The sequence below is a fragment of the Emys orbicularis genome, chromosome 23, assembly GCF_028017835.1.
Source record: "Emys orbicularis isolate rEmyOrb1 chromosome 23, rEmyOrb1.hap1, whole genome shotgun sequence".
NCBI classification, from domain to species: domain Eukaryota; kingdom Metazoa; phylum Chordata; order Testudines; family Emydidae; genus Emys; species Emys orbicularis.
In genome coordinates, this window is record NC_088705.1 from 5,574,800 (window position 1) to 5,602,622 (window position 27,823).

The 27,823-nt window shown below is 45.4% G+C and overlaps 1 protein-coding gene across 2 annotated transcripts in view; it reads left to right on the forward strand.

Annotated features, from left to right (window-relative positions):
- Positions 1–27,823, forward strand: part of CSMD2 (CUB and Sushi multiple domains 2) — a 518,793-nt gene that overhangs the window by 482,983 nt on the left and 7,987 nt on the right. Inside the window, exons 57-65 of one of the 2 annotated variants that reach the window (XM_065421845.1) lie at positions 7,646–7,822; positions 8,660–8,839; positions 11,875–12,048; positions 14,268–14,441; positions 18,655–18,728; positions 20,681–20,792; positions 23,959–24,138; positions 24,812–24,877; positions 26,960–27,121. In XM_065421845.1, coding sequence (XP_065277917.1) covers positions 7,646–7,822; positions 8,660–8,839; positions 11,875–12,048; positions 14,268–14,441; positions 18,655–18,728; positions 20,681–20,792; positions 23,959–24,138; positions 24,812–24,877; positions 26,960–27,121 — 1,299 coding nt within the window. Of the gene's footprint in view, positions 1–7,645; positions 7,823–8,659; positions 8,840–11,874; positions 12,049–14,267; positions 14,442–18,654; positions 18,729–20,680; positions 20,793–23,958; positions 24,175–24,811; positions 24,878–26,950; positions 27,122–27,823 lie in introns of both variants that reach the window. The other variant, XM_065421846.1, reaches the window with a different exon arrangement.

The following is a 27,823-nucleotide window of genomic DNA, read 5'->3' on the forward strand; positions in this document are numbered from 1 at the left end:
ATTAGCCCATTTGAATGTATGGACGTCTCCATGGGAGCCCCATTCAGCATTGGAGTGGCAAAGCTCCAGCATGCCAATGCAGCCATTCAGCGCCTCTGTAGGGCATTGTCTGTCTCTGACTCACACCTCATGCTCGGCGGCTAGGAACAGAAAACATAATCAAGTCAGGAGGAGCCTGCAGGGCCTCAGTTCGACCCTGCCCAGCGAGTGAAAATCGTTCCCTTCTGTTAGCCGCGGTGCAAAATGAGCATGGAGGAGCTCTGTCTGTTCTTGAGTAGACCAAGGTCTACGGCACAAAAAAAGCACCGTTGATTAATTGCCATCCTCGTTAATGTTCCCAGAGAGGCTGAGAAATGAAAGGGGACAGAGATCAAGCTGCCATCTTGCCCCCTGCAAAGCAAGGCTGCACCAGCTCACTGCAGGCGCTGCGCTGGGCAGAATCTTCTGTTGTCCCTGCCCGGTGGTGTGGGTGCAAGTTGTTTATAGTCCCTAGAGGCCCCGGCTGGGATCAGGACCCTATTGTACCAGGTGCTGTACAGACGCGTAAGACAAGACCGTCCCTGCACTACAGGTCTTACCATCTAAATAGACCGGGCGGGGAAAAGTAGGAAAACTGCAGCAGAAAGAGGTGATATCCCAGTCCAACAAAGCAGCTGAGCAGATGCTTCACTTTGAAGACCATGGAATTTAAGCATGTGCTTAACTTAAAATAAGTGTTTTGCTGAATCAGGACCAAAGTGACTCACCCAAGGTCACGGAGAAGGGGTGTGGCAGAGGCAGGAACCGAATCCAGATCTTCTGAGTGCCCAGCTGGGTAAGGAAAGGGGCTTTATTCCCTCGAGCTGTCAGGTGCCTTTCAACTGCTCTAAAATTCAAACAAGAAAGAGGAGGAATTATTTTTAAAAAGTCCACAATCATTTTTTCATAAGGTACAAATGGATTGAAATCAAACGAGTCAATTATCGGTAGCGGCTGGAACTCCTCAGCGCTGCTGACTGTGTTAGACAGCAGAGGCCGCATCGTTTCCAATAGAACCAGCTTTCCAGGCTTTCTAAAATCTCAGCTTTCAAGCCCCATTTAGCTTTAATTTCCAGCAAGTTTTAAAATGTACATGCAAATTTACAAGCTCCCCTCCCTCCCCCTGCTTTCTTCTCCGTCCATCTCTCCATGCACAGCGCTAAGGAATGAGGGACCGGGGGAACAAAACAAAAATCACTTGCTCTCCTGCACAATAGACGCTGCAATTGCATTGTTAGTTGACGTTAAGCTTTATAGTTTCTCCTCCTTCCTTGAAAAGCTGAATGGAACATTTGCTTTTAGCGTGTTTATTATCGCGCCAGATGAATTAAACAAAATCCGCAGCCAGAATGAGGCAGGACCCTCGCTGGTGTTTGCCAGTTTAAGTAAACAGAAATGCGTTTATTTTAATTGATCCCAATTTGACCACTGAGAATATGCTTGTGACAGGATTTTTTTTCCCCTCTGCATGTTGAGTGGAATGTAGGTTACTATTTAATTTAAACAGTATGTAAATTACCATCTGCAAAGTGAAGGCTTTAGGACTCCGAATGCTCTGAGCTATGTGTTATTCCCGCAGTGGATTTTGCCTGATGTGTCAGGCATTGTTAGGAGACCAATTCAGCCTGTCTGCTGACTGGCAGCAAGACCCAAAAGGACGATTCTGTCCGCTGTAAGGATTAGACCGGGGGGCACGTGTGGGACATTTTATTTACATGCTACCTAGACTGGAATCCTCTTTAGTAAACAGCTTTAATCTGTAGGAGAGGAGAAGAGAAGCTTTATTGCTCTTCCTGGAGGGAATTGCTCTGCTTCAGGTTTGACAATCATCAAGCCTTAAAATGCCACCAGTTCGGAAGGGGAAGGACCTTTTTAAAAAAAAAGAAAAATTAAAAGAAACACCACTCAGTGTAATTCAATGGGATTCACCCTGCCGGGCAGAGGGAATGTTAAGAGCAGCACTGTATGTAACGGTATGGGATGAGAACACGTGCCCTAGAAGCCTCTGTAGTAAATAAATAATAACGTGGCCCCTTCTTCTGATATTTGTGATGCCCCTTATGGCAAATGGTAGCTGATATCTGTGGCCTTGTAGCTTGGCTTCCCAGGGGAGGATAAATCAGCGACATAGTCTGAGTGTCTTCTAAATGGAACTTGGTATGTTTAGGCACATACATCGGTCCTGAACTGAGATGGTCAAGCAGCCCACAGGACACTCCCTTCTTCTGGGAATCTCATCCCAACACGCCTGCCTGGTTCCCTGGAAGCAACTGTTCCTCAAGAATTGACTCTAATCAAAGCCGAAGGCAGACACCAAACTCCCCTACTCCCTCTCTCCCCAAGCTGCCTCTTCACACCCTGGCATAACTCAGAACTAACCACCACATGCCATGTCTTCCCAAGAGTCAAAACTTGCTCGCAGAAAAAGAACTTGGAAGACTGTGTGACAGCGCTGTGATGGGTTGCCCCCCTTTGGATGCCACCTGATGTGCTGAGATACCACTGAGCCTGCCTGTTATGCCAACCTGGGCACCCTTTTTACCTGTCTTGCTGAGCCAAGCTATTGAGCTTCCTCCAGCACACACACAGGCAGGGCCGCACCAAACTGCAGAACAAAACAGACACTGAGTTCAGTTCTGGGAAGGCTCAGCTTAAGGGACTTGCCCCAGCACTCAGGTGTCCACCTCCCTTGGAGTGCAGACCCAAAGATATATTATAAAATCCGCCTCCTGCCTCAATGTGGAGGAAGGTATGCACAGCCTCTTATCGCCCCCCACCCCCCATTCAATTATGAACTGTACACACGGGGTTATGTTATAAACAAGAAATATGTTTATTAACTACAAAAGGTGGATTTTAAGTGGTTAAAGAGATAGTAAACAGAACAAAGCAGATTACTGAGCAAATAAACCAAAGTACGCAAACTAAGCTCAATATACTTAAGAAACGGATTACAAAATGTAATTTCTTACCCTAAATGTTATTTTAGGCAGGTTGCAAAGTTTCTGTGGTTCAGAGTTCCAGTTATATTTCTTTTCAGACTGGACCCCCTCCCACCTTCCCTTCAGGTGTCTTTAGCAGTCTTTCTTCTTGGGCAAACAGGCCGTGGAGAGGAGGAGTCCTGTTTGTCTTCCTCCCCACCCTTAACTAGGATTTACATAACATGGCAATCCTTTGTCCCCCCCCTTCCCTTCCAGTGGAAAGTTACAAGTCCCAGGTCATGTTTAGTATCAGGTGACAAGACCACCTGACCTAGTAATGTCACTGTTACATCCCCGGATACCTCCCAGGAGGGGGAGAGATTAGTATCTTCCTGGGTCTGTTGTTCCTTCCTGATGGCTCATCAAATTTGATGGCCTGTCATCTGGTGGGTGTCTTCCCAATACACACCCAGTTGTAATTGTTGCATAGTCCATATTCCTAACTTTAGATACAGAAATGATACATGCATACAAATTGGATAATCACATTCCGTAAATTATAACCTTTCCAATGATATCTTACAAGACCCATCTTGCATAAAGAATCTGTTATGTTATATTCATATCATAAGCATATTTTCATAAAGAATATGGAGTGAAACGTCACAAGCGCCACCTGGTGAAAACTCCTATACCAATAAATGTTACTGCTCGCCTTCATTTTGAAGTCACTCTTGATGAGTAGCCATCTTTATTTAATAACCGCAACTTGAATAGGTAGGAAGCCATGCAGGAAAGCAATCAAACTTTCCCTCAAATGAACAGCAACGAGGGAAAACAATTACATGTTGAAAGGATCTACAACTTCCAAACTACATCAGTGGGAAAATTTTCAGAAGAGCTCACGGCCAGATTTTCGAGTGCCCAGCTCCATTTACAGCCAGATTTTCAAACAGTCTCAGCACCCAATGCATTGAGCTCTATTGAAAACCTGAGCTGATGCTGAGGTTGTTGTTTTCCAAAATCCTGGTCCACAGGTGTGTTTCAGGGGTCTGACCACAGTCTGGTGTTTGTCTGTGTCTTGATCTGGATTCTGTAATCTGCCCTGGCTTCTTTTTGACTTTGCTGGCCAGTGCAGATAACTCATGCAGGGAAATAAGGATGCTGTTTATGCTCTGTTACTGTCTTGTGTAGGCACGCAGCCAGTTTCACAACTGAGCTGCTGTCTCCCTGCATAATGGTATTAGCCACCCCATTAGTGAATCTCATGCACCACCACAAATGATAAAGTCCCATTACTTCCCAAGCAACGCTCGCCTTCCTCATTGTAATTCTTGGCCTGATCTCCCCCTCCCACCCCACCCCCCCCACCCCACCCCCGGCACAGGGCTCTCGCCTTATCTTTAGCAGCAATGGTGATTACTTTTAACAGCCATGTGTATCTTGTTGGTTTCAAAGGGACTCCATCAGAATAATATAGGCCCAAAATATAGGTGTGCTACAGAAACAAAAAAATATGGGGTGAAGAGATTTACAACAATTAGTTATTAATAGAAATGTTTGCAATTAGATGTGTGTATCTATATACATCGTTTTTAGTGGTAAGCATTCCACGGCATTGCTCATAAACCAGAGTGTGTTGTGCTAACTCTGGAATACAGTAAGGCTGTTTTAGTGGTTAGAGCAGGGGATTGGGAGACAGGACTCCTGGGTTCTGTTCTCAGCTCTGTGAGGAGAAGGTGCCTAGTAGTTAGAGCAGAGGACGGCGAATCAGCATTTCTGGGTTCAGTTTCCAGCTATTCCACAGAATCATTATGTGATCTTGGCCAAATCATTTCATCTTGCCCTGCCTGATTTTCCCATCTGTTAAAATCAGCATAATCATGCCTCCCTTGGGGGCATCATTCATTACTCATTTGAAAGCGCACTGAGACCCTGAGAGGAAAGGCGCTACAGAACAGCACGGTATCATTATTGCTAGACCCCGAAAGTGAAACTGACTAAACAGATCAATCTAATTTCACTTGCCACGGCTGAGGGGAAGTTCAAGAAAATAATCAGCATAAAGTGTGAAAAGTGAATTAGATCGTTCAATTCCTCTCCGTTTTGACAGTCTGACAAGCTGTTAGTAATTCAGGTGGAGATTTATAAACCCAGATTCAGAGCAACAATCCAGCCACCGTAACAAGCCAGAGGAGGCTCACCCCAGTTTAGGGAGATGGCGGTACAACAGCTCCCCTTCCTGTCACCAGTGTGGGGGTGTGGCCAAGGGAAAGGGGGCAGGGCCATGGGTTCCCTATACCTTTGCACTCCTTCGTTGCAGCTGAGGATCTGACGCTTTTTGTTAAAATCTATCATTTTATATGGGTCTCATCCCTTGAAATATTTTCCAGTTAAAGAAGGAACAAGACCAGCAGTCCCAATCCATGTATTTTGCTTGTCGAATTATTTTCCTGTTTGGTGGGGAGTGGGGTTGATTTTGATATGTGCTCCCTCCAAACACCAATGCCGCTCAGTTTTCTTCTGTCACCTGATCGTGCAAGGTGCTCCCAGCTCCCATTAATGCCATGGGAAATTCTTTACATGGATCGTAGCTTCCTGGCTTGGGCTCTGAGTTATTTTAAATATGACTTTCAAGTCTGCGCACTTGCCCATAAGTTTGAGGTCTCTTTTATATCCAGGGCAATGCAGGCTTTTGGCAGATGTCTGATTGGAATTACTACTCTATATTCACGTGCTCGACTGTGCCGTAACATTGCACCGTCGTCATTCCTTTCCCATTGACACCTTTTCCGAAGTCACGATTAATTTTTGTAGCAGTGGCTATTTTAGAATCGGCTGTGTGCATTTTGGTGTGGGCGTACGCGAGGCAGGTTGGGGGGAGGAGAGAGAGGATGATGCATAGACATGACAGTGAAATATTTATCCAGTGCTTTTCCTAAGCTGATAGAATCTGACTTTTATCCCCACATTTATTGGAAATGACACTATGTATCATTGAGACTTTGGCTGCATGGGGAATCTGTAACTAGAGAGCACCCCACGTGATTTCCGTGCCATGCAAAATGTCTGTGCACACAAGCTGGAATGGTTATTAGTTTTTCCCTGTCAAACAGATACACATCTGACAAGCTCATAAGTAACAAGGAAGAAGGGGGCCTCTCCTTCCAGCTGTGCACAGTACATTCAGTCCGTGACCCAAGTGAGATTCATTTACCTGTGCAGAATGGCAGGCAATATTCCATTCCCACAGGTGTCTGGTCTGGGGGGCAGCGATAGAGCCTGGAGACTTGGGCACCTTGTTATTTCCAAACTGATGCTCTTGCAGCCTGTGAGATGGTGCTGCAGTGCCAGGGGAATTTCCTTGTCAAATAGTCAGAGACAAACGGTTTAAGCCTTTATTGATTCATGTGATTTTCTTTCATGTACTGTAATTCCACAGTAAATGAGGGCTGGATGCAATTATTGCAGGTACTTATTTTGCCATGACAGGACTGTGCGTACTGCCATTCAGTGTGATGCCCTTTTATTGCAGTGGTACCGAGGCAGTTTAGACATAAAACCTGGGTGCTGACAAACCTATAATTGTATCGTCGCAATAGTCTCCCCCAGCTGAAAGCATAATTGGATATACGCAGGCAATAAGCAGGAGCGGCTGCCATTATGGAAGGGTAGCTGAGTCCCCTGCTGCTTCAATTCCCTTGAAGTCTGCAAAGATTGGCTTCCAAAGCAGACACGAGCCCCAGCTATGAAGCTCAGATCCCAAGAATTTAACTGTCTACAGATGCTGGGACCTAAGGGTTTGGTTCAACCCATGATAGAGACTTGAAGCCAGCTGTGAAATTCAGAGCCAGATCAGGGTGCCGATTCCCATGCCCAGATGTGTCGTAATCTTGAGTTGCAAGAAGCACCTGAAGGGAAAACAAGGTGTCTCATGGCCCATATCGGCTCCTCTATTGACACTAATGTGACAGTCATCGCCAGTTTCTCCGTTTGTGCAGCCACTTCTAGAAATTGGACTGAACCCACCTTGTTTCACACAGCTCACCGAGCCAACATTCAATGGTATCTGTTTTGGTCACTACCAATCTGGGCTTGAATTCAGACTAGCAATGAGAGACTCCAATAACCTGCTAGTTCTGAGCTGTCGAGGTGCCACCTCCTCCTCCATCATTCCACCCAGAGCCCAGCTTTGTCTCTTTGAGCTGCATGTCAGGTTCGGCTAATTTAACGGCTCGATCCTGCAGAGTGATCAGTATCCAGGGGCATAAAACCAGCACCTCTTTCAATTCAGTAGAGACCTGTAATCTGGAGTCTTGCAGCCAGGGTATGTTCTTGAATCCCAGTGTGAAATCAATGGGGTACGTGCTGGAGTATCTTGTGCTGGAGAAATTAGCTTCTGGTGCAGGAGAACTTCTCAGTCGCTCACCACAGAAGTCACACAGCATTGAGATGTGCTTCCTCGTGGTTTCCCAGGGAAATTGTATCCATTGCTCTTGGGATTCTTTACTTGCGTTGGTAGGTACAACGCGACAAAGAGTCCTGTGGCACCTTATAGACTAACAGAATTGATAGGTACAGTTGATTTCACTCCAAAACCGCATGTGGTCCACTGATTAATCCGGAGATTTTTGCAGCTAAATTGCTTTGGTTGAGATCAGGGTCATCTTTAATTTTTTTCTAATTCTGCTATTTTGGCTTTTTAGTTATATCTTGTGGAAACCCAGGGACTCCAAGCAACGCACGAGTTGTATTTAATGACGGCTTGGTTTTCTCCAGCTCCATTATATATCAGTGCCGGGAAGGCTATTATTCCACGGGCGTGCTGAGCAGGCACTGTACTGTCAATGGAACCTGGACAGGCAGCACTCCGGAGTGTACAGGTGAGCAGCTGAGTGGATTCCTGGGAGACAAGGTAAATAACAAACATAAGGTACTAGGGCTAGGTTTTCAAAGAGTGCATGTGACTCCAGCTTAAGACTTACAGGCACATGTAAACCCAATGTGTTCAGAAGTGTAATAAAACTATCTACTGCCAGTGGAAATAATTCTTCGTGCAAACTCTTTGAGGCTCCGAGTGACTCATGGAATACTCCCGCTTCGGATGGTCTTTTCAGCTAAACTACGTGCTCTGCAGTCATAAATCTCAAGACTAGACGTAAGCTCTACTACAGAGTCCTGCCCTATGGTGTGTCAGCTCCCAGTACGTGCCCTGATTTGGCCATAGCTCGGAAGCTTTTGTTGAACATATATTGTGTTCACTTAGGTTCTTAGAATGATGGATGAAAGGTGTGGATGAGGCCAGGCCTGTGTTAGGAAATTGTATTCTGTCTGCAAACAACATACAGCATCTAGGACAAACAGGGACAAGTCATGTTTAAAGGCATGTTAACTGGTTATGATTAAACCTCAGGGCCCCCGTAATGTGCTAATTAACATGTCGTTTTGCATAATGCTAGGCCTTAGAGCCATTTGTTATGACTATTGTCCACTCCACTGAGCATGGGCAAAGTTTTTTGCGCACACATTTCCAAACTTTGCCCTGGTTGAGCCAGCTCCCTGGTTTACCCTGTAGCCCATACATCTCAGGGGCTGATAGATCACCACCATCCGTTGAAAGATAGTGGGGACTGTGAGGTTTCTATCCATTGCATATCCATATGCTTGAGACATGTTATGTGCACCAGAAAATTTAACCATTGCGTCTTCTCCTTTCCCAGTGATAAACTGTGGGGATCCTGGTGTACCAGCCAATGGCTTTAGGCTGGGAAATGACTTTAACTACAATAAAACGGTAGTGTTTCAGTGCATTCCTGGCTACATGATGGAGTCGGACAGGGCGTCCTCTTTGATTTGCACAAAAGACCGAACCTGGAACGGCACCAAACCTGTCTGCAAGGGTGAGACCCCATTTACTATAAATGTCTGAGGATATTAGGTTACAAGCCTCAAGGCTCCTGTAACTAATGATATCTTAGTAAGCTTTACTGCGAAAGTGCCACATAACTACATGGGGCCAGACTCTGAACTCTTTGCTCTTATTGATGAAGCAATTATATGAGGAATCATTGGAACTACTGGTGAGTAACTGGTCATCAGTGGGAGTTAAAGGGCTCTGAACCATAGCAATTCCTCACTCATTCAAGCGAATTATGCTGAGTAGGTCCAAAAATAATGACCATCTAGCACAGGGGTAGGCAACCTATGGCACGTGTGCCAAAGGCGGCACACGAGCTGATTTTCAGTGGCACTCACACTGCCCCGTCCTGGCCACCGGTCCGGGGGCTCTGCATTTTAATTTAATTTTAAAAGAAGCTTCTTAAACATTTTAAAAACCTTAGTTACTTTACATACAACAATAGTTTAGTTATATATTATAGACTTATAGAAAGAGACCTCCTAAAACGTTAAAATGTATTACTGGCACGCGAAACCTTAAATTAGAGTGAATAAATGAAGACTCGGCACACCACTTCTGAAAAGTTGCCGACCCCTGATCTAACCTGTACTGTGGTTTAAAAGAAAGAAATACTCCTATATTTACCCTGCAGGGATACCGTTTACTCAAATTGCCCAGGCACTGTGTATGATACATCACATGCAACCAAATAGTCACAAATAGGACATTCACTGGACTGTAGTTCAGCATGGCCAGTGAAGGTAAATCTGCTGCCTTCTAGGAGAACCTGAATCTGATTCTCCATTGCCCTGCACCAGGGCAAAGTGTTTCCATTCTGAGTTAGAAGCATGTGGCTTTCCCCCTGCCCTCACACACATCCTTTGCCCTAGTGTAAATAACTGCACGTGGTTACTGCATGCAGCTCACTCTCCTTAGTGGAGGGAAACTTGGCATATTGTCACATTTGCCCCGTTAGTGTCACCTGACAGACAGCAGGAGGTCAAGATGCACAGAACACGGAAGGCTTGCAGGAGTGCGCCCAATAAATGATTTGTAAAGGTAGCACCCACTCCGGCTCCTCTGGGCAGCCCAATAGTATGCATGACGTGCAGTAGGAAGGAAGATCAGCCCCAGTCTGGTTAAAAGTGGGCTGCAGAATCTATCGTTGTAAGCATCCCAATGCACAAGAGGATCCAAAAGTAGCCACCCCAGTGTGGAACTTGCACTGTGGTTTAGAAGACAAAATGATCCATGCCTTTACCTTGTAGTGATATACTTTGAAATTACCCAGCCGCTGCAAAATGCTTAACCTGTGCAGTTTATGGTTTCTTAAGTATGGCTTATGACTTACTAATCCAGTTGCATGAATATCTCAGGTTCCAATAACTGTTGCATTACGCTCGTAAGTACTTCTTGTAGAAATGATTGACGGTATTATAGCTCTGCCATGCTAAAGTGCTGTTAAGCTGTGTATATACGCTAGTCTGCAGAGGAACTTTCACACTGGGGTAATCTGTCCATCCTACAGTAGCTCAGATTTAAGAGTCACATAGTTTTCATGTGTTTTGCCATAGTTTCTTCTTTGCACCTTTACTGATGATCAGAGGTGTTTGATGTTTAATGATTTTTCACTCTGTCTTGAGTCACTTTCTCCACCTTGGTATTGCACAGAGCTGAGCGCTAACCACACCCAACCCCCTTGAGTTCCTTTGACAATCCCAGCCTAAATCTGCGATGCAACAGCTTTCGATGTGTGATGGTAGAGCTAATGCAAACCATTCTTAACAAACCTCAGAACCAGCCTGTCTTCCTTTTGGACATGTCATGGTTCAAAAGGGAGAGTTGGAGTACCGGTGGCCCCTCTTAAAGATCAAATGTGTCCATTTAAAAATAAAAAGTATGATTATACGAAAGCCACATTTTATTTGAAATCAAACACGGACAGCAAGCGCCCTCTAAAACAGAGCTTTCTCCAAACTGGGTTAGCCTCTAAGGGTCAGATTCTGATCCCATTTGCACCAGTGTAACTCTGGAGTACGTCCATTGACTTCAGTGGCATTATTGGGGATTTACACCATTGTAAAAGAGATTTCAATCTCCCTCATTATGAATGGATGAAGCACTTTGCATAAATATGCAAGTCTTCACCCCAAACTCAAATCAAACCTGAATGAAGCATTTTCTTCGGCCTCCCAAAAGGTCTGGAAAGCTTTTCTACCCCCTGCTTGTATTATTTTTCAGAGCTGTGGTTGCCTCTGCTTCTCTGATCAGAATGCGGAAGCACTGGGCATCTTGCAAGAGAGGCTGATTTCTTTGTCAGTGTTTTGCTGACCCAGGGGTACTGACAAAATGTGAAGCAGCATCTGGATGCTTGTCTGATCTCAGTCTGCAAAGTTCTTAAGGTCCACCTGTCAGAAATGCAGGTCACTTGGGATCTTCCCTAAATACTTCACTCCCCTGCAAGGCTGTGAAGATAAATGCTTCCTTCTTTTTTTCTTCTTGCCACTTTGAGCTAATGTAGCAAGAGCAAGACACAATGTGGCTAGATTCTCACTTAGGAGCTACATTGATTTACACCACCAGCTGAGAATCTGGCCCCGTGCTCATATGCACTTGAAAGCAGAGTACTATAAAACTTTCCAACCAGGCAAAAATCAACCTAGTTGTTGAGTTATTTGCTAACTTGAAACTTGTCTAGGTTTTCCAAAATCTGTGAAACTTCTGGAGTCCCTGGGGTGATGTTCCCACTAAGCTGGGATCAGATTCATAATCTTCGGTGGAAGCTAGCAAAAGCCTGCTGATCTGACTGTGAGGTTTGGGATTTGGTTGACCCTAAAACTCAAAGAAAAAAATCCCAGGATACACAAACACACATGCATATAACAGAAAGTGTGCACAGACCCCCTCTAGCTACATTCCCTGTGATGCATTCAGTTCACAGAAAGTAACTTTGATCCTATGTGGATTTGTTTGTTAATGGAAATAACTACGCTGAGAAGTCATTAGAACTGAATGTGCTTTTTGTTTGCTGCTCAGCTATCACCTGTAAATCCCCACAAGTCATCCCCAATGGGAAAGTCGTGGGCTCAGATTTCAGCTGGGGCTCAAGCGTGAGCTATGGCTGCCTGGAAGGATACCAGCTGTCGCTACCTGCCGTCCTGACTTGTGAAGGGAATGGGACATGGACCGGAGAACTGCCACAGTGTTTTCGTAAGCCAACATCCATGTGTATTCACGTGCAAAGGGGATGGAGCACTAGCCTTAAACTCCAACCCCCTTGTGTCCCACCACCTCCAAAGGATGTCTTTCTCGATCCAATTAATGATCCGTCCAAACTAGTATCTTCTCTCGAGCATTGGCTAGTACCAGACGTTTGAGAGCAAGGTATGAAATCTCCATAATGGACAATTATGGCATAACCTGCCCATGGGAGAAGTTTCTTCCCACCCATACACAATTAGTGATTGACTTATTCCCCCAACCTTCAGATAGCATCATGGCTCATGCATGCACCCACAGTAGCAGGAAATATTTTGAATTAAAGGCAAAACACTTTTCGGTAAAGCATAACCTTGGCTGCTGGTCTGGAAATTGCCTGGTGCATAAGGGTGAATTGCACCTTGGAAGGAGATATCAGGGATAGTGACCCAGTTGTTAATACCATCCATTAAAGGTGTGCCTGATGGGAGATGAAACTCATGGTGGGATTTTATACATTGTTTCTCAAATAATGGGAATTAGCTATGGTCATAGATCAGGACATGGGTGGTCAGACCTAGTGGTGAGAGCAGGAGCCTGACACCAGGAACAGGAAGTCAGAGGCAGAGTCAAGAACCAAGCCAAGGATTGGAGCCGGAATCAGTAGCCGGGGATGGGATGTAGAAGGCAGGGATTTGGAACAAGGAAGTAGGGCAGGAACACGACAGGAAGTCAGGAATCAGGAACAAGGCAGGTCTCAGGAGTCTGACAAGAAGGCAGGGGTTCAATGTTGCAACCAGCCAGGGATTCAAATAGTTACTCAGACAACTTGCTGTGCCTCCTTCTGGCTTAAATAGTGAGTCTGAACCGATCAAAGAGGCCAGATATGTTCTCCAATTGGGAGCTTTGTGGGCGGTGCCTAAGGTGACCTAGGTAGGGTCCACCAGCCCACACTCCCTGTTAGTACCTATGAGCTGCTGGGTGGTAGCTGTGGTCTGAGGACTGTTTGGGGACCCAGGCTTGAGACCCCCCCCCAATCTCTCACAGCTATGTCTGTGCCTCAGGGGGGAATCCTTGTCCCATCCTTACAAGACAAGGACTTCCCCCGTGGGGCATTAAACATTCATATGGGTTTGGAGACCTAACTCCAGTGATTCTTGACCCCAGGCGAAATCCTGACCCCACTGAGATCAATGGGAATTTTACCACTGACTTCAGTGAGGCAAGGGCATCACCCCATCGGGAAAGAGGTGGATGGCAGCATGCTGGCGAAAAGGAAGACGTGTGGTGCGCTGAATGATAGGGCCAAGAGTTTTGGGTGCTCTCCCCATCCCTGCCACCCGCTTGCTCTGCAAGTTACCCAACTGCTGTGTGCCTCAGTTTCCCCTTCTGTAACATGGAGACACTCATCGCCACCTTAGAGGAGTGGTGTGAAGATAATCGATCAGGACCCAGCTTTCCAAGCACTTAGCATGCAAAATGGGGGCCAGATTTTCAAAAGACCCCTAACACCCGCCAGGCACCGATGCGCTGTGCACTTCTGAAAGTCTGGCCCTGATTTAAGTGCCTCCGTTGGAGCTGAGCTCTTCTGAAATTCTGGCCCCTGCAGCTTGCGAAGGCCTTACATGAAAAGAGCCCCGTAGTGTTACAGCAAGCCTTGGAATGTGGAGCAAAGGCAGAGCCCTGTGGCTGGATGAAAACCTGCGTGCATGATACAATACAGATTAGTGAAACAGCTCAGAATGATAAAGCCGGATTTTAGCTTTGAGTATTTGGCAGCTGCACAATAGCCATTTTCATATTAAACAGCACAAAGACCCAACCACATTCCTTACACCTTTCCCCGGCTATTATATAATTAACGGGCTTTACGTCTGACACGGCACCGCGTGGCAATTTGACCTTGTGCAATTAAAGATACAGTCAAAGTTAAGCACACCATTGTGCAGAAAAAAGACCAATAAAAAAAGGATCCAAACCGTCTGTTCCTCCTCCCTGCCGGGAGATGTTGGAAAGTGAAAGTTAATTAAACAGTAATTGACAAAAAGACAGAAGTGAGCAGAAAGCAGCCAGCACACCTTCTGCCACTTGTAATTTCCTGAGCCATTGCAGCGCTTGAAAGCCGGGGTTGGGAGGTTTTGGCCATTAATAGAATTGTCTTTAACCCATTAACACTATTTGCCCTTACTGAGATTCATCACCATCCTCTGACTACCCTTTGGCTTTTCTAGCTGTGTTCTGTGGTGACCCCGGGACACCAGCTCAAGGGAGGAGAGAAGACAGAGGATTCACTTACCGCTCATCTGTTTCATTCTCCTGCCTGTCCCCACTGGTGCTGGTGGGCTCAGCTCGGAGGTTCTGTCAGTCTGATGGGACGTGGAGTGGAACCCAGCCCAGCTGCATAGGTAAGGGAACATCCTGAATCTGACTTCTCATTCCAAAGCTTCAATTGTCCCTTCCCCCATCAATCTACTCAGTCTCTCTTCCCCAATTTCTCCTACCCCTTTCACCTACTTACTCGTCCCTGTCCCCTGTGGTTAGAGCTGGAGGAAGATAGTGGATCTTCTTCTGCAGAGAAGACCAGCACACGACAAATTCATCTTCCTTCTGCTAACTTGTCAGATCCTCCTCCCCATTAAATCTCAGAACAGCTCTGGGTGTGGGCTCACCTCACTTGCAAGCTTCCCAGCCCCAGATGCTTGCTCTGCCTATTGGTCATCCCCACCGGCCATCCGTATTTCATGGCAAAGTCGCAGTCCCTGGAACCTGTGGGAGATTTTTGCTGATGGGACCCAGGGCCACGTTTCCAGAAGTTCTCAGCATCCACAACCAGGGCCAGATTGTCACAAGAGCTCCTGATGGAACAAAGTAAAGTGCAGCGTGTGTGTCCTCGGTAACATGCTGCATTTGAATGGGACCCAAAATGGCAGCTGCTCCCAGCAGAACAGGAGACCTCTGGAAAGGTACAGGTGCTGTCCATAGAATACAGAACCATACGAGTTACTGTGCATAGCTGTGGAGTTGAGCTGCTGACTTGGATACAAATCCCCATATCCCTAACAAATCCCTTGTCTGTCACTTCCCAGTGGTTTCCAAGGCCCCACGAAAGCTCAGGGCAGTACATAATCATTAGTAGTCAGATCATTCTCATCTGTTTCTAGCTTCAGTAGTTGACTCAGGCCTCTGTGGCAATGAATTCCATGGGCTGACGACATGCCGTCTATCCCTCTAACTTGTCCATCTACCTATCCATTTCTAATGCCACCATCACCTTATTATCCGGGCACCAGGCGCAAAGAAGCTGCATTGTTCTAAATTTACCTGCCATCAATCGCATCCTTGTTCTCATATGTGGGATGGTGTGATGAGGAAGGACTAATCAGATTTCATTCTACCATTCATGATCTTTAATCTAGCAAGTTAGCCAAGTATACATGTACCATTAGCTATGCATGTAGCGCCGGTCACCGGAGCATCTTGGCATTTAACTACCACAGCTAGGTTTGCCTCCAATGTTTCATCACTTCTCCACGAGTCCTTATTCAGGGCCCTGTAATATACGCTCAGGCTGTGGCATCCACACCTCTGGAAGAGTGTAGCATTAAAGGACACAATAACACAGTCGTTTATATTGCCAACAAAATTTATTTTCCTTCTTCAAATTTGTCTCCCTCGTACAAATCACAGGAAGGGAAAAAACTTGTCTGCCGGTGAAAACCTTGATCCAGCATGTCTATTTCCAGTCCAGGCAGACGATAAAAAAGCATTATTTATTCAGATCCCATCTGATCTCGAGGTTCGTTAGATGGCCGGGCTCTCAGGTCCCCAAAATACAGCCCGGAGACCCGGATTTAATACACCTCACCTGGCGTGATCCGTCAGCCTCCACCTCATCTGTGGGATGGGACTTCATTTTAGTTAGTTAGTTAGTTAGTGAGATTAGACACTCTGATGTATCTGGGGGGCCTCCATCAGATGCCATGGAAACCGCACGGGTGATAAATGACAAAAGCTCAGCAGAGCTGAATAAGTGAAATGAATTAGCTTGTGTGTTGCAGCCCCAGACCGGCTGCACTTTGTATCCCTTGTTTACTGACTCAGTGCGGTTCCCAAGGACCTGCGGAGAGCTCAGGGAAGCACGTAAGGATGCTGGATGGAGAGGCTGATTAGTCAGGTCATAAGGAATAAAACAACGGGCCTGTTAGTTACAGCATTGGTGTGCCCTTTTCCCCTTAGCCGCCAGGAGGAGAGGGAGTGATCTCTGCTCCTGCTGTGTGTTTGATTGTGAGGGCTTTTCGCACTGTGTGTTTCCTATGTCCGGATACATCCGATTCATTTGAGTCTCTTTTTAGCTTAGGGAGAGAGTTACCAGAGAAGGTTTGATCCTGCTCAGTGTGGTGCAGAGCAGCTCAGTGTAAACAGGGGTGAGGAACAGGATCCTGGCCACAGGAGAGCCCGATCCGGCGTTGTGGAGAGTCTGCATGCACTCCCATTGTCTGCTGACATCTGCCTGTTGTGTGCATTTATACCAGGACCTCGCCAAGTGGTCTGAGCCCCTGTTAGTGCTAGTATTGCTAATGTCGCAATCAGAGCCCCTGTTTTTATCCTGTGCTCTGCACGCGAGGGACCCAGCACCCAGGGAGCTTGTGACTTACCTCTGCTCAGTGCACACGGCTCTGGCTAGTGTTTAAACTTCTGTGCATCTGTGCACTGCCTATTCCTGCTGAGCCCGACTCAAGGACTGAATGCAATGCCCATGTACATTGCCCACAGCTGATTTTACACCCAGGTCACCTACTGATCCATCCATATCAGCTGTTCTCAGCCCATTGCTGGGCAGAGTCTTATTCAGAGCTGCTCCTCCTGTTCCAAACATTTCGCCCATTCTCATCCCACGGCAGGAGAGGGGGCTTTTCAGCTTCACTCTGGCCTGTCATAGGTTCACAAAAGCTCACAGAGTTTGCAAGGAAATTGCAGTTTGTCAGCTAGTGCTGCTTCCCCAATGGATCCAGCAGGGGACTGTCCATCCTAAGTATCTTTGCTTGTGTGTTGGGTTGGTTTGGGGTTGGTTTGTTTTTCCGTCTCCCAGTCAATCTTGCTGCTGCTACCTATCAGGCAGGGATTACAACTCCTTTGATCAGTTTGGAACTCGAGGACAAACTTGATACATTTCTGCTTTCATTCAACTGATTCACAGCTCTTGTCTACGCACTGGAAGAAGAAAGTGATATATGCTGTAATGACAATGGCAGGTATTTCTGACTTGCATGTATCCATCTTCTGATGGATTGAGACCAAACTAGGCATAAAGAGAGATTATATATCTGAGATGCATTAACATCTCCAGTCACCATCAATCACCATGAAATAGCAGGGTTATGAGATGAGTGTGTGGTGACAGAGGCAGCCGAGCAGAATCCTGATGGAAAACCACACTGAACAACTTTCATAACATTGCTTGTCGACCGCAGAGAGGCAGAGAAGATATAAAGGGAGCTAGTGCCTCTCGTAGGCCAAAACCAAAAGGTCACGTCAGAACACAACTGCATTGCATATAGGTGACCCAGTACCATAATAACTATAGCACAGATGGGGCCTAAATGTCAAGACCAGGACCTGTTTCACTGCAGATTATTGTAGCAGAATCCAGCTATTCCAGGGTCGTGCATGGAACTTGGAATTAAACCACTTTATTATTCCCTGTGTAAACCCTGCCTGGAACATTAGAAAATGAGATTAAACAACCCTGTTGATAGAGAGAAAATGACCAATAAACCAAGAGGCTGCACGTCAGTGCGCAAAGTGATAACATCTCGGCATCGTCCGAACGGCCAGGGAAAGGGTTTTGTAATACCTGAAATGCCCAGATGGGGGAGACATTACCAATGTGCCTTTACAAATGCTTGTATCTCCCGCCCAGACAGTGATAACGGAGCAGTCTGTTAGACATTCTGTGGTGCCAGGTGCAGCTGGGGGAAACTGTCTGTGTCTCTAAATTAAGATTGTGGGTTGGGTCCTGCTTACCCGTGGGCTTAAAGACACTCTCTAGAGGTGGTTGAAAAATGGGATTTTTTGGAAGATTTTTTACCAAGAAAAAAAAAAAAAAGTTCCAGTTTTAAGTTACTAATTTTTTTCCAACCACTCTTGCACTTTCCTCAACTACGGCCAGTTGAATTAGGAACTCCTGCTGCAGCTTTGGTGCGTGCTATTGGAATGCGCCCAGGCCAGCCTGGGATGCCACAGTACCTGCTCTTGCATGGATCCCAGGTCTAATAATGTATTAAATTAACTGTTGCGAATGGTGTGTAGAACTGTAAAAGGGAGGGAAATATACACCACTGGTGGATTTTTGTCTTGTTTATTTTCCCCTGAGGGATGCAATGCTTCCCTGTTACCCTGTGTTGGACCCACCCCAGGCTAAGAGACAGAAGTAGCTGTTTAATTCTCTCTAATGGTACATATTAGTTCTGTTGCAAAATACATAAGTCCCATGTGAAAAGGAAAGTGAAACAGCTGTAGAGCGAGCAGGGAGGATGCATAGCTCTGAAATGGATTTCACTAACACCCTCAGTGTCTGAGTCCTTTTAATATGGCTTGTTCGGTTTTTTTCTATTTAAGATCCAACTCTCACTACATGTGCTGACCCTGGTGTGCCTCTCTTTGGAATGCAGAACAATTCCCAAGGTTATCAGGTAATGTAATTACCATTTTATCCCCATGTCTCTTAATCCATTACACAAGCGCAAGTTGCGTAGACTGTGCAACCTGTACTGTTGTCGGTTAGCACTGACTTGCTCGAGAAGTCCCTGGGACCTCAATTAGACTTCATGCATATGGACTCTTGCCAGAGTGTGCAGTGATTCCACAGCGACCCTTCAGTGTGTTTAAGTATTAGATTTATGCTGTTAATTACGTTGCTAACTAAGATTTATTATTAGTGGAATTAGTATTAGCATTGCATGCCCCGTTTCCATTACTTTTAAATCCAAATCATTTAAGTGGCTTTCCTAATCTCAGGCTTGATGAGGGAAGAAATCAATGTAATGTCATGGAGAGATCCCCTCCATGTTCCACCTGTGCATTCCCATCCTGTGTCTTACACAAGACACCTTACATGCTAGGGTGGGGCATGAGGAGGGTTTATCCTCCGAAAGTGGATTTTTTTAGTAAAGCTGCTAATTTGTTACCTTGATCCAGGGGTTTAGTGTGTTAATTCTAGGTCCTCATTAATACGGAGACGCCGCAAGTGTGATTTTTTTGTTTGTTTTGGTAAGTGGTGTTGGCAAGAGATCTGAGCCGCGCTGGTACCCATGCTGTGGATGAGACTGCGCTCTTGGGCTGTGTTAAGGAGAGCCAGTCATCATCAGCCAGGCAGAAACCCATGAGAGCCTGCACATGGTGAAACATCACAAAATCAGAATGTTTGTTGATTGGCTGATGAGGAGGTGGGAGAAAGTGCAGGGGAAAATCTTATGTTACTTCTGCCCTTGTGAGAGGTGGATAAGATGATCAAATGTACCAAATTTCCAGCTGGCTTTGAATGTTTAGCCTGCAAAAAAGATTGGTAAGCACCCACCCATGCAAATGCCAGGAAGTTGTGATAATTGGAGTCAGAAAGGTGTGTAGACCTCAATCAGTCATTTCCTTCTAATCCCTGTGATCATGGGGGAAATCCTGGCAAAATACCCATTTGATTTAAGAGGGGGCTAGAATTACACTCCACTATGTATCTTGAACTTCCATGGAAAAATCTGAAATAATGTTTCTGATAGTTTGTTAGTTGTGGGGGTTTCTTTAATGATCAAAATGTTTCAACAACAAAAACCCACCAACAGCAAAAACCAAACTAAAAAAGAGCAGAGTTTATATAGAATTAAGAAGTGAAAAGTGCTTTCACAGTTTTTTTTTATTTTTAATCTATTCTATTTTTAAAAGGAAACACTTGCTTGCAATGATGGAAACCCAAAAGAAATAGCATCATGCTAGCAGCCTATGAAAACAGGACCTGAAACTGACTAGTCTGGCTCTGCTCTCCTAGTAGAACAAAGTGTGAAAAATAAATAATACTGATGAAAAGTAAATTAGATTTTTAGAATCCTTTTCAGTGTCCATAAGCCAAGGTGGCATCGATAATGTAAGTAAGGGATGTTTCCTATTATCATTATTTATTTGGAATGTCCCTTTAAACATTTATCATAAGGAAAATAAACATTGTTCCTTAAGGCAAGGACCATATATCTTCTTGTGCATTTGCACTTCACCTAGCATAATGGGGCCCTCATCTTGACCAGGGCCTCTAAGTGCTACTATAATAAATAATACCAGAGTAGGTGAAACGTTGACTAAACATTTTAATGAAATTTTATTCCTGGATTTTTTTATGGACACAATTTTGATGAATATTGTAATCAACATTTTGAAAAATTTCGATCAGTTGTAAATCACTTGTGCTGCTGCTAATTTGGGGGGAATGGTATGACAAAAAAGCCACACTCACCTCTATGAATGAAGCAGCACTGTGCCCACTTCATGCAGAGTTTTTTTCCAAGAGCTCTGAACACTCTGGGATTGGCGTAGAACACAGGTGTGTGTCAACTGGTTGGTTACACTGGACAATCCGGCTCTTTATCTTTTGTTGCGATAGGTGGGAAGCATCATGTTCTTCAGGTGTCAGAAAGGATACCTGCTCCAAGGCTCGACCACTAGAACGTGCCTCCCCAACCTGACGTGGAGCGGAGTACAGCCCGATTGTGTTCGTAAGTGTCGCGGGGAAGCTTTGTCTATGCAGCAAACTCCTTTGGCCGTGTGCTTTACACAGCGAAACACCGTTCCGCGTTAGAGGGCAGAGGCCACTGAAATATCATATGTTCTGACTCTCTGTTGCAAAACCGCAGACCACTTCTCTGGTGTCATGGATACAGCAGATGAGAACAGCCAGTTTTCAGGCTGGAGGGACCAAGTAATACTCTTCAGCCAGAAGACCGCTTCAGTGGGATGATGTTTCTGTAGATCTTGAATAAATTGTAGTTATCTCATTCAGTTCTCCTTATACAGGGCGGAATTTAATTCAATGTATTGAGCTCTAATTTGGTATCATGGCATCTAGCGCCTCATCAGAAATATTAGAATTCTTCTCCCTTCCCCTTCTGGGGTGACTTATTACCATGATCTTATCCAGTTAATGTAATTCTGTAAGTGCAGGTACTACATACATTTAATTAATAACTCTGTATTGGCCCAATGTCGACTGAAAAGCTATGCAAGCTGCAAGAACTAAACCTGCTGAGGGGGATGTCTTGACTGCAAAAAAAAAAAAAGGTGTGTTCTTAACTCAGGTTAAAACGGCACTGAAGTCCCAGCAGTTCATCTCTGAATTCAGGTTAGCAGCTTCAGTTCAAGCCTACTGGGGAGTCTGGAGTTGAACTCAAGTTGCTAACCCCAGTCAAAAGCCAAGTTGCCAAGTCTTCACTGCTGTTTTAGCCCGAGTTAGCTCACGCAGGTTTAGAACACAGCTTTTACTTGCCGTGAAGACACACGCTTCGTGTGGTGCTGGCGGGCATTGCCATATGGTTGGGGACACGTGACTTCAATGCAGATGTCTCTTTCTCTGAGCTCTGAAGATGTTGAGATGCCCCACTGTAAGCATGGGCCCTTAACTGCAAAGGGAAGCAATCAGGGTCACGTGAAAGCAGGTCCTTTGGCGGGGTAGGGATTGGCAATTTGTGGTATGGAGAACCTTATTCCTCCTCCTTTGAGCTGTGGATGGGGATGGGGCATCTCCTACCAAATGTAGATTGGGATTTTGTGCCATTCTGTTCTACTCAGATCATTACGCTACTTTCCTTACCGTGGTGTGTGAACACCTTCAAACACCTGGCCTCACACTGAATGTAATTTCAGACCAGGGGACTTACTCAAAGCCATAAATTGCTTTGAGCTGATCCCGCCGCCATGGACGTCCATGGAAAAATTCCCAACAGGTGCTGGATTGGGCCCTTTAAGAAACAGGAAAATGTCGTTCATCGCCCAGTTCCCTTTAATCCCAAGGTCTTGTTCTCTCACTCCCTTGCTCCTAGAATTCTCTTGACTGTGTTCTTGGCCTTCTTCAGCAGATTATTTCAGATGTTTGTTGTAGTTAGAGCAAGGTGTGCCAACCTGACGTAGCTTAATTCGGCGTCAGCCGTTACAATTCCTAACATGGAGAATCGGAGGAGAAAGATGCAATTGTGTGCTGTTGTGTGGCTGCTTCGCCCTGGCAGAGAGTGGTGTTTCTCCTTAGCTTACAAACTCCCCTCCCTTGTTTCTGGACTGAGTATGAAGAAGCAGCGATGGGTGTGAGTGGCAGTTAGTTGCTGCTTTTAAGAGAGTTGAAGCAAAAATGTTTCTGTTGCTTGCTTATAACAGGCAGAAATACTGAGTTGCCATCTATCAGTTCTTCTCGAAGCTTCGTCTGTCAGTGCAATCTACAGGAGTAGAATTAGGTGCCGTTACTCTAATTTACTGACAGCTGAATTATCATCTACTGATTTGCATAGGGCATGTGTGACTTCGGGCTAGTCATTTCTCTGTCTTTGTTTCCCCATCTGTAAAATATAGATTATAATAACAATAATAGTCACCACACAGGGGCTGTTGAGGCTTCATTCATGTTTATAAAGTGCTTTAAGATCCACAGAAAGGGAGAAATCAGAGGGAGGTTTGGGGAAAGCTTCCTACCAATGAGATTATTAGGTGTGTTTAGTAACCGTTCCCCCCCTCCCCCCCAAGGAAGCTGGTGGTATGATTAACAACAGGACTGCATAGAGCAGTAAATCTCATATACACACACACACACACTCACACAGATGTCATAGATTTCTCATATCTAAGGGCCAAACCCTGAAAGATTCTGAGTAACTGTGGGAACACAGGTATTCAGCACCTCTGAAGATTTGACCCTGTGATTCTGCCGACAGGTAGGTAGAAATTCTTAGTTAGAAGGCCAGTCAATAGGGATCCTTGGAACAGAGGCAAAATAAGGAGAGAATCCATCACTCAGCCACCGTGTAGAACCACTGATACGATCACAGCCTTAGCAGGGTTCGATGTTCTTCTGCAAAAGTAGCTCAAGATTAAAGCAGGATTTGCCTTCAGGCCATTTTCTATCTGCATGTTAACATGATGACACAATGCTGGATCTACGGCCAGAGGAGGCATGGGGGAGATTAGATTATTTTCTTTCTTGGCTTTTTTTCAAGCACAGTTAGGTTCCGATAGGGGACTGTGTAAAAACGGCCCCTTCTTGCCCCATGTATTCGCTCGTTTGCCTGCTGACTTCAAGGTGCAAGGTCTTGCAGAGCGGTGGGAGAATGAGCTGAATTCTATTCTGCCTCGTGGATCGGCAAGGGTCTCTTCAGCACAGTTCCGATTTGGGGATCTTTGTCACTGAGGGGGACGTAAGAAGTGTGGGATGAACAGGGCTCAGCTCTCAAATCCTTGCTGGAATCGGAGGTGCCGTTAACTGGGAAGCTCATTGGTTGACTCATAAACTGATCAGGTAGGATCAGAGAGTGAACTCGAAACCCGGCAGTGTGGCTTTTTCTGCCCATAGATGTGCACTTCTGAGCATTCCCAGAGGAATCCTGCTGTTCGCTGATACCATTTGCAGAAGTGTTTGGGAGCGCACAGGCTCTGATTCAGGGGACCTGCTGAAAGTGGTGCTCTGCATTCAAAGAAATGAGCGTCCAACTATTGAGGCAGGCGTCTTTGGCCTGTTGAATTCCCTGTATCTGTGAAATGCCCAACCTTGACATCTTCACAGAAGGGCTTCAGAGAGTTTTAAGCAGGACAAAACTCCCTTGGGTTAAATCCTGACTGCACTGAAGTCAATGGCAAAGCTCCCACTGGCAGGTCTTCTCATCTCCGCCCTTTCTGTTTTTCCAGCTCATCACTGCAAACAGCCAGAGACCCCATCCCATGCTAATGTAGGTGCCCTAGATTTGCCCTCCTTGGGCTACACCTTGATCTACTCCTGCCAGAGTGGGTACTATCTCACGGGAGGATCCGAACACAGAACCTGCAAAGCGGATGGCAGCTGGACAGGGAAACCGCCCATTTGCCTTGGTAAGAGCCCTGAGCCCGCAGGGAGGGAAGGGACCAATTGGCTTGGGTTGTGTCTTGAAGCCCATCCCATTGCTACAGCAATGAGGAGTTGTGATCCAAGGGGAATTTGCTGTCTCCGGATACATCTGAGAGAAGCTGGCAATGGTCTTGTTGTTTTGTGACTGCAGGTCTTATATAAACATATAAAGCCTGATCCAACTTGCGATGATGTCAAGGAAAACACTGTCATCGGCTTCAATGCCAGGTGACTCAGGCTCATAGACACCAGGGCTAGCAGCTGAAGGAGATTCTCTGTTTTACCTGCAGTAGCATTTGGCTCTGAAGAACCCTAGTTAAAGTCCCAACAGAAACCGACTCCTCACAGAGAGGCAGATAGATAGGAGGGGAATTCCAGATCCCAGGGCTATTCCAGCTACCAACGGGCTGTTTGGGGGGCCGTTTGGGGGGCCAGTTACTGGGGGTGAGCACGCACACTGTGCGCATGAGAAATGTTAGCTCAATGTTTATCTCCTCTTGCTGCTCCTTTCTGAGCTGTCACAAATATCTGAGCGCTGGGAAACGAGTGTGAAGCGACTCCCACGCATCCATCATGCGTTGCCACAAGGGAAGGGATTAAACCATACTTCAGCGTCCTGTAATATTAATTTGCTGCGGTTTTGCCCATTCTTTTTAGCTGATATACGACCAAGCGGAAGACCGGTTGGCACTGCCAGGGATCCACCCCTTGCTAAAGTGTCAGGTACTGTAGCCTGGTTATTTATTCTGTCGGAAGCATTGATATTTAGTCTTAACGCAGAAATGGAAGGTGGCAAGGAGCAATCTACAGCTCCCCTGCCTTTTCCTGTTATCAAATCGATCGGAAGGCTAACAAATAGCTTTTCGATTGTTCCCCGCAGTCCTTTAAACCATAGGGCTGGTGGAAACACCCAGAGTCCCCTAGCCACTGGGTTCCATGGTAGCGCCACACTTAGACATCTGTGAGAATCACAGCCCAAGGGAGTTAGGCACCTATCTCCTATTGAATTTCTCTTTGGCTCCTTTGAAAATCTCAGCCCTGTATGTCTCCTCGGACTAGAACTGGTCAGATTTTTTGATTCAGAAACTTTTTAATGAAAAATTGTTGTTTTTTCATAAAGAAAACTTACCCGAACAGCTGTGGTGTTTGGGGTGGGGTTATTTTTTATTTTCCAGTGTTTTGTCAAAACTGGACATTTCAAAAGGTCAGAGTTTGTTTTTTATCCCCGTCTCTCTCCTCCTTTTTTCCTTTATTCCTTTCTGCTGCCGAAAACAATAGAATGAACCAGGGCTTGGGGGTTTTCTCACTTTGTTTTTCTTTTCATCTTCCTTTTGCCACTTTTCAAAACTTCCTCAACACTGGACAAGTTGCAGACAGAGGGGCAAAAGGACAAATTAAACTCCATAAGTTTTCAAAAATTGGAGAAGTTGCAGGGGCCTCGGTCATTCATCTCTTCTGTTTACTCTCTCTGGCACACACGTTAGGCTCCCAAGGAATGAAATGTTTTAGTCTAATGGAAATCTTTTGTGTTAGTATAGGGGTATCTGGGTGAAATTGAATGGCCCTGTGTACAGGAGATGAGACTAAATGATTAAATGATCCCGTCTGGCCTTAAACTCTATGAAAAATAATATGGATCAGAGTGGCAGTTTCGCTTTTCCTTTCACGCTCCTTGGCAAAAAAAAAAAAAAAAAAAAAAAAAGAGGGGGAAAAGGAGGAGGAGGGGAAGATTCTAAATTTTTCAAAAAACAAATTGCGATAATTTTTTTAAAACATGACACATTTGTTCACAATTTTTTTTTTCAATTTTTTACATGAGACCTTTGGGAGAGAACTTTAAAAATCAAAAGTACTTTTTAGAGGAAGGATGGTCTTGTGATTAAGACCCTGGCGTAACACTCAGGACTCCTGGGTTCAATTCCCACCTCTGCCACAGGCTTTCTGTGTGACTTGGACCAAAGTCACTTAAACTGCTCTGTTCCCAATCTGTAAAATGGGCATAATAACATTTCCTTTCTCCTGCCTTTTGTCTGTCTTTAAATTGTAATTTCTTTGGCTAATACACTATGGCCCAGATTTTTAAAGGTACTCCAGTGTTTCTCTGCTCAGCATTGCAACACTTAACTAATTTAGGAGTCTCAATCTCATTTTCAAAAGAAATTTAGCATTTAGGAGCCAAAATCTCTTTGACTGTCAATGGGCTTTAGAGGAAAATGAAAGTTAGGCTCATAAATCACTTAGGCTTTGTAATCCTGAGCACAGCACCACATAAGTACCTTTAAAAATCTGTGTCTTTCTCCTACTATGTGTATATACAGCCCCTCGCATGATGAGTCCCCAAACATGGCCAGGGTCTCTGTGCAGTACTCTAATACAAACATTATCAATACTTTTGACATTTTGTGCTGCTTGTTTCCTGTTTACCCTTTCCCCACTTGAACAAGGAAACCAGACTGATCAGTTTCCCTTTAGTTTCTAGTCTGTTACATTTTGTGTTTCTCATGTGTTTAGGGAGATCTTTGTGCATCCAAGTTTCCAAACATGACAAACAATTTTCTATTCATATTAGACTTTTTTTAAATACATTTTTAACCCAGCTAAAATTGCACCTTTAAATAAATTCATTCCTACGGATCTGCCTGTTCTTTGTCTTCTTTTCTGCCTGTTCTTTGTCTTCTTTTCCTCCCAAGGGATGTTCATAATATTATCAGTCATCGAGCAATATGGTAGAATATACCTTGCATTCATTCAGATCTGCTCAAAACCCCCTCTTTCCTCCCCACCCCTCTTTCTTACTGTTTCCAGTTCCCGCCGATGTGTTTGCAAAGAATTCTCTGTGGAAAGGCTCTTACGAATACATGGGAAAGAAGCAGCCCGCGATGCTCTCTGTCACTAGCTTCGATCCCACTGCCAGTAAAGTCAATGCTACTTTGATAGACCACAGTGGCGTGGAACTGCTGGTGTCAGGTAAGGAGACCTAGCACGGCGGCATCTATGGAGCCACACTCACCATGGCAGGTGCAGTCAGACTCTTGCACTGAAACGGTGGCCTTTGGAGTCACAAACTGAAGCAGCGTTGTTCTGTCTTGTGAATGATATTGATTGCCTGCTGGATCTTCGACAGAACCGCTGAGCTTTGAAACCTCCGCTCTTTGATAGCGTTAGAGATTGAAACCGAGGAGTTGCTGCACCTGGAGTTGCTTGTATATAAGATACAGACTTTTGTTTGCTCTGATTCCAGCTGAAAGCCACTGCTGAGCTCATGCTTGGTTCTGCAGTGGCAGATTCACAGTTAGTTCATACAAATGAGGTGAAAAGGCATAAACACCTCCTGCCTCATTCGCCTCCGCTCCGTGCTTCCTATAATGAACTGGTTATAAAGCTTAAACCCTGACCGGCGAGGTTCTTCCCGTCCTCCAGATGGTTTATTATCCTGGGCAGGTCTGTGGGGTGGTGGTTTGTTTTGGTTTTATTGCTTCGCGGTGACACTTTTATATGGCGCCGGAGTTGTTTCTTGCTTTGGGAAGAAGCCGTTATTGTGCCACCATCTCTGGCTCCGGTAGAAAATTCTCAGAAGCTACTTTTATAAATTGTCATCTCAGACTATTTGTTCCCCGGCTGAGCCCCCGCACCTCCATATCGAAATAGGGCACCTGCCCGGTTTGCTAG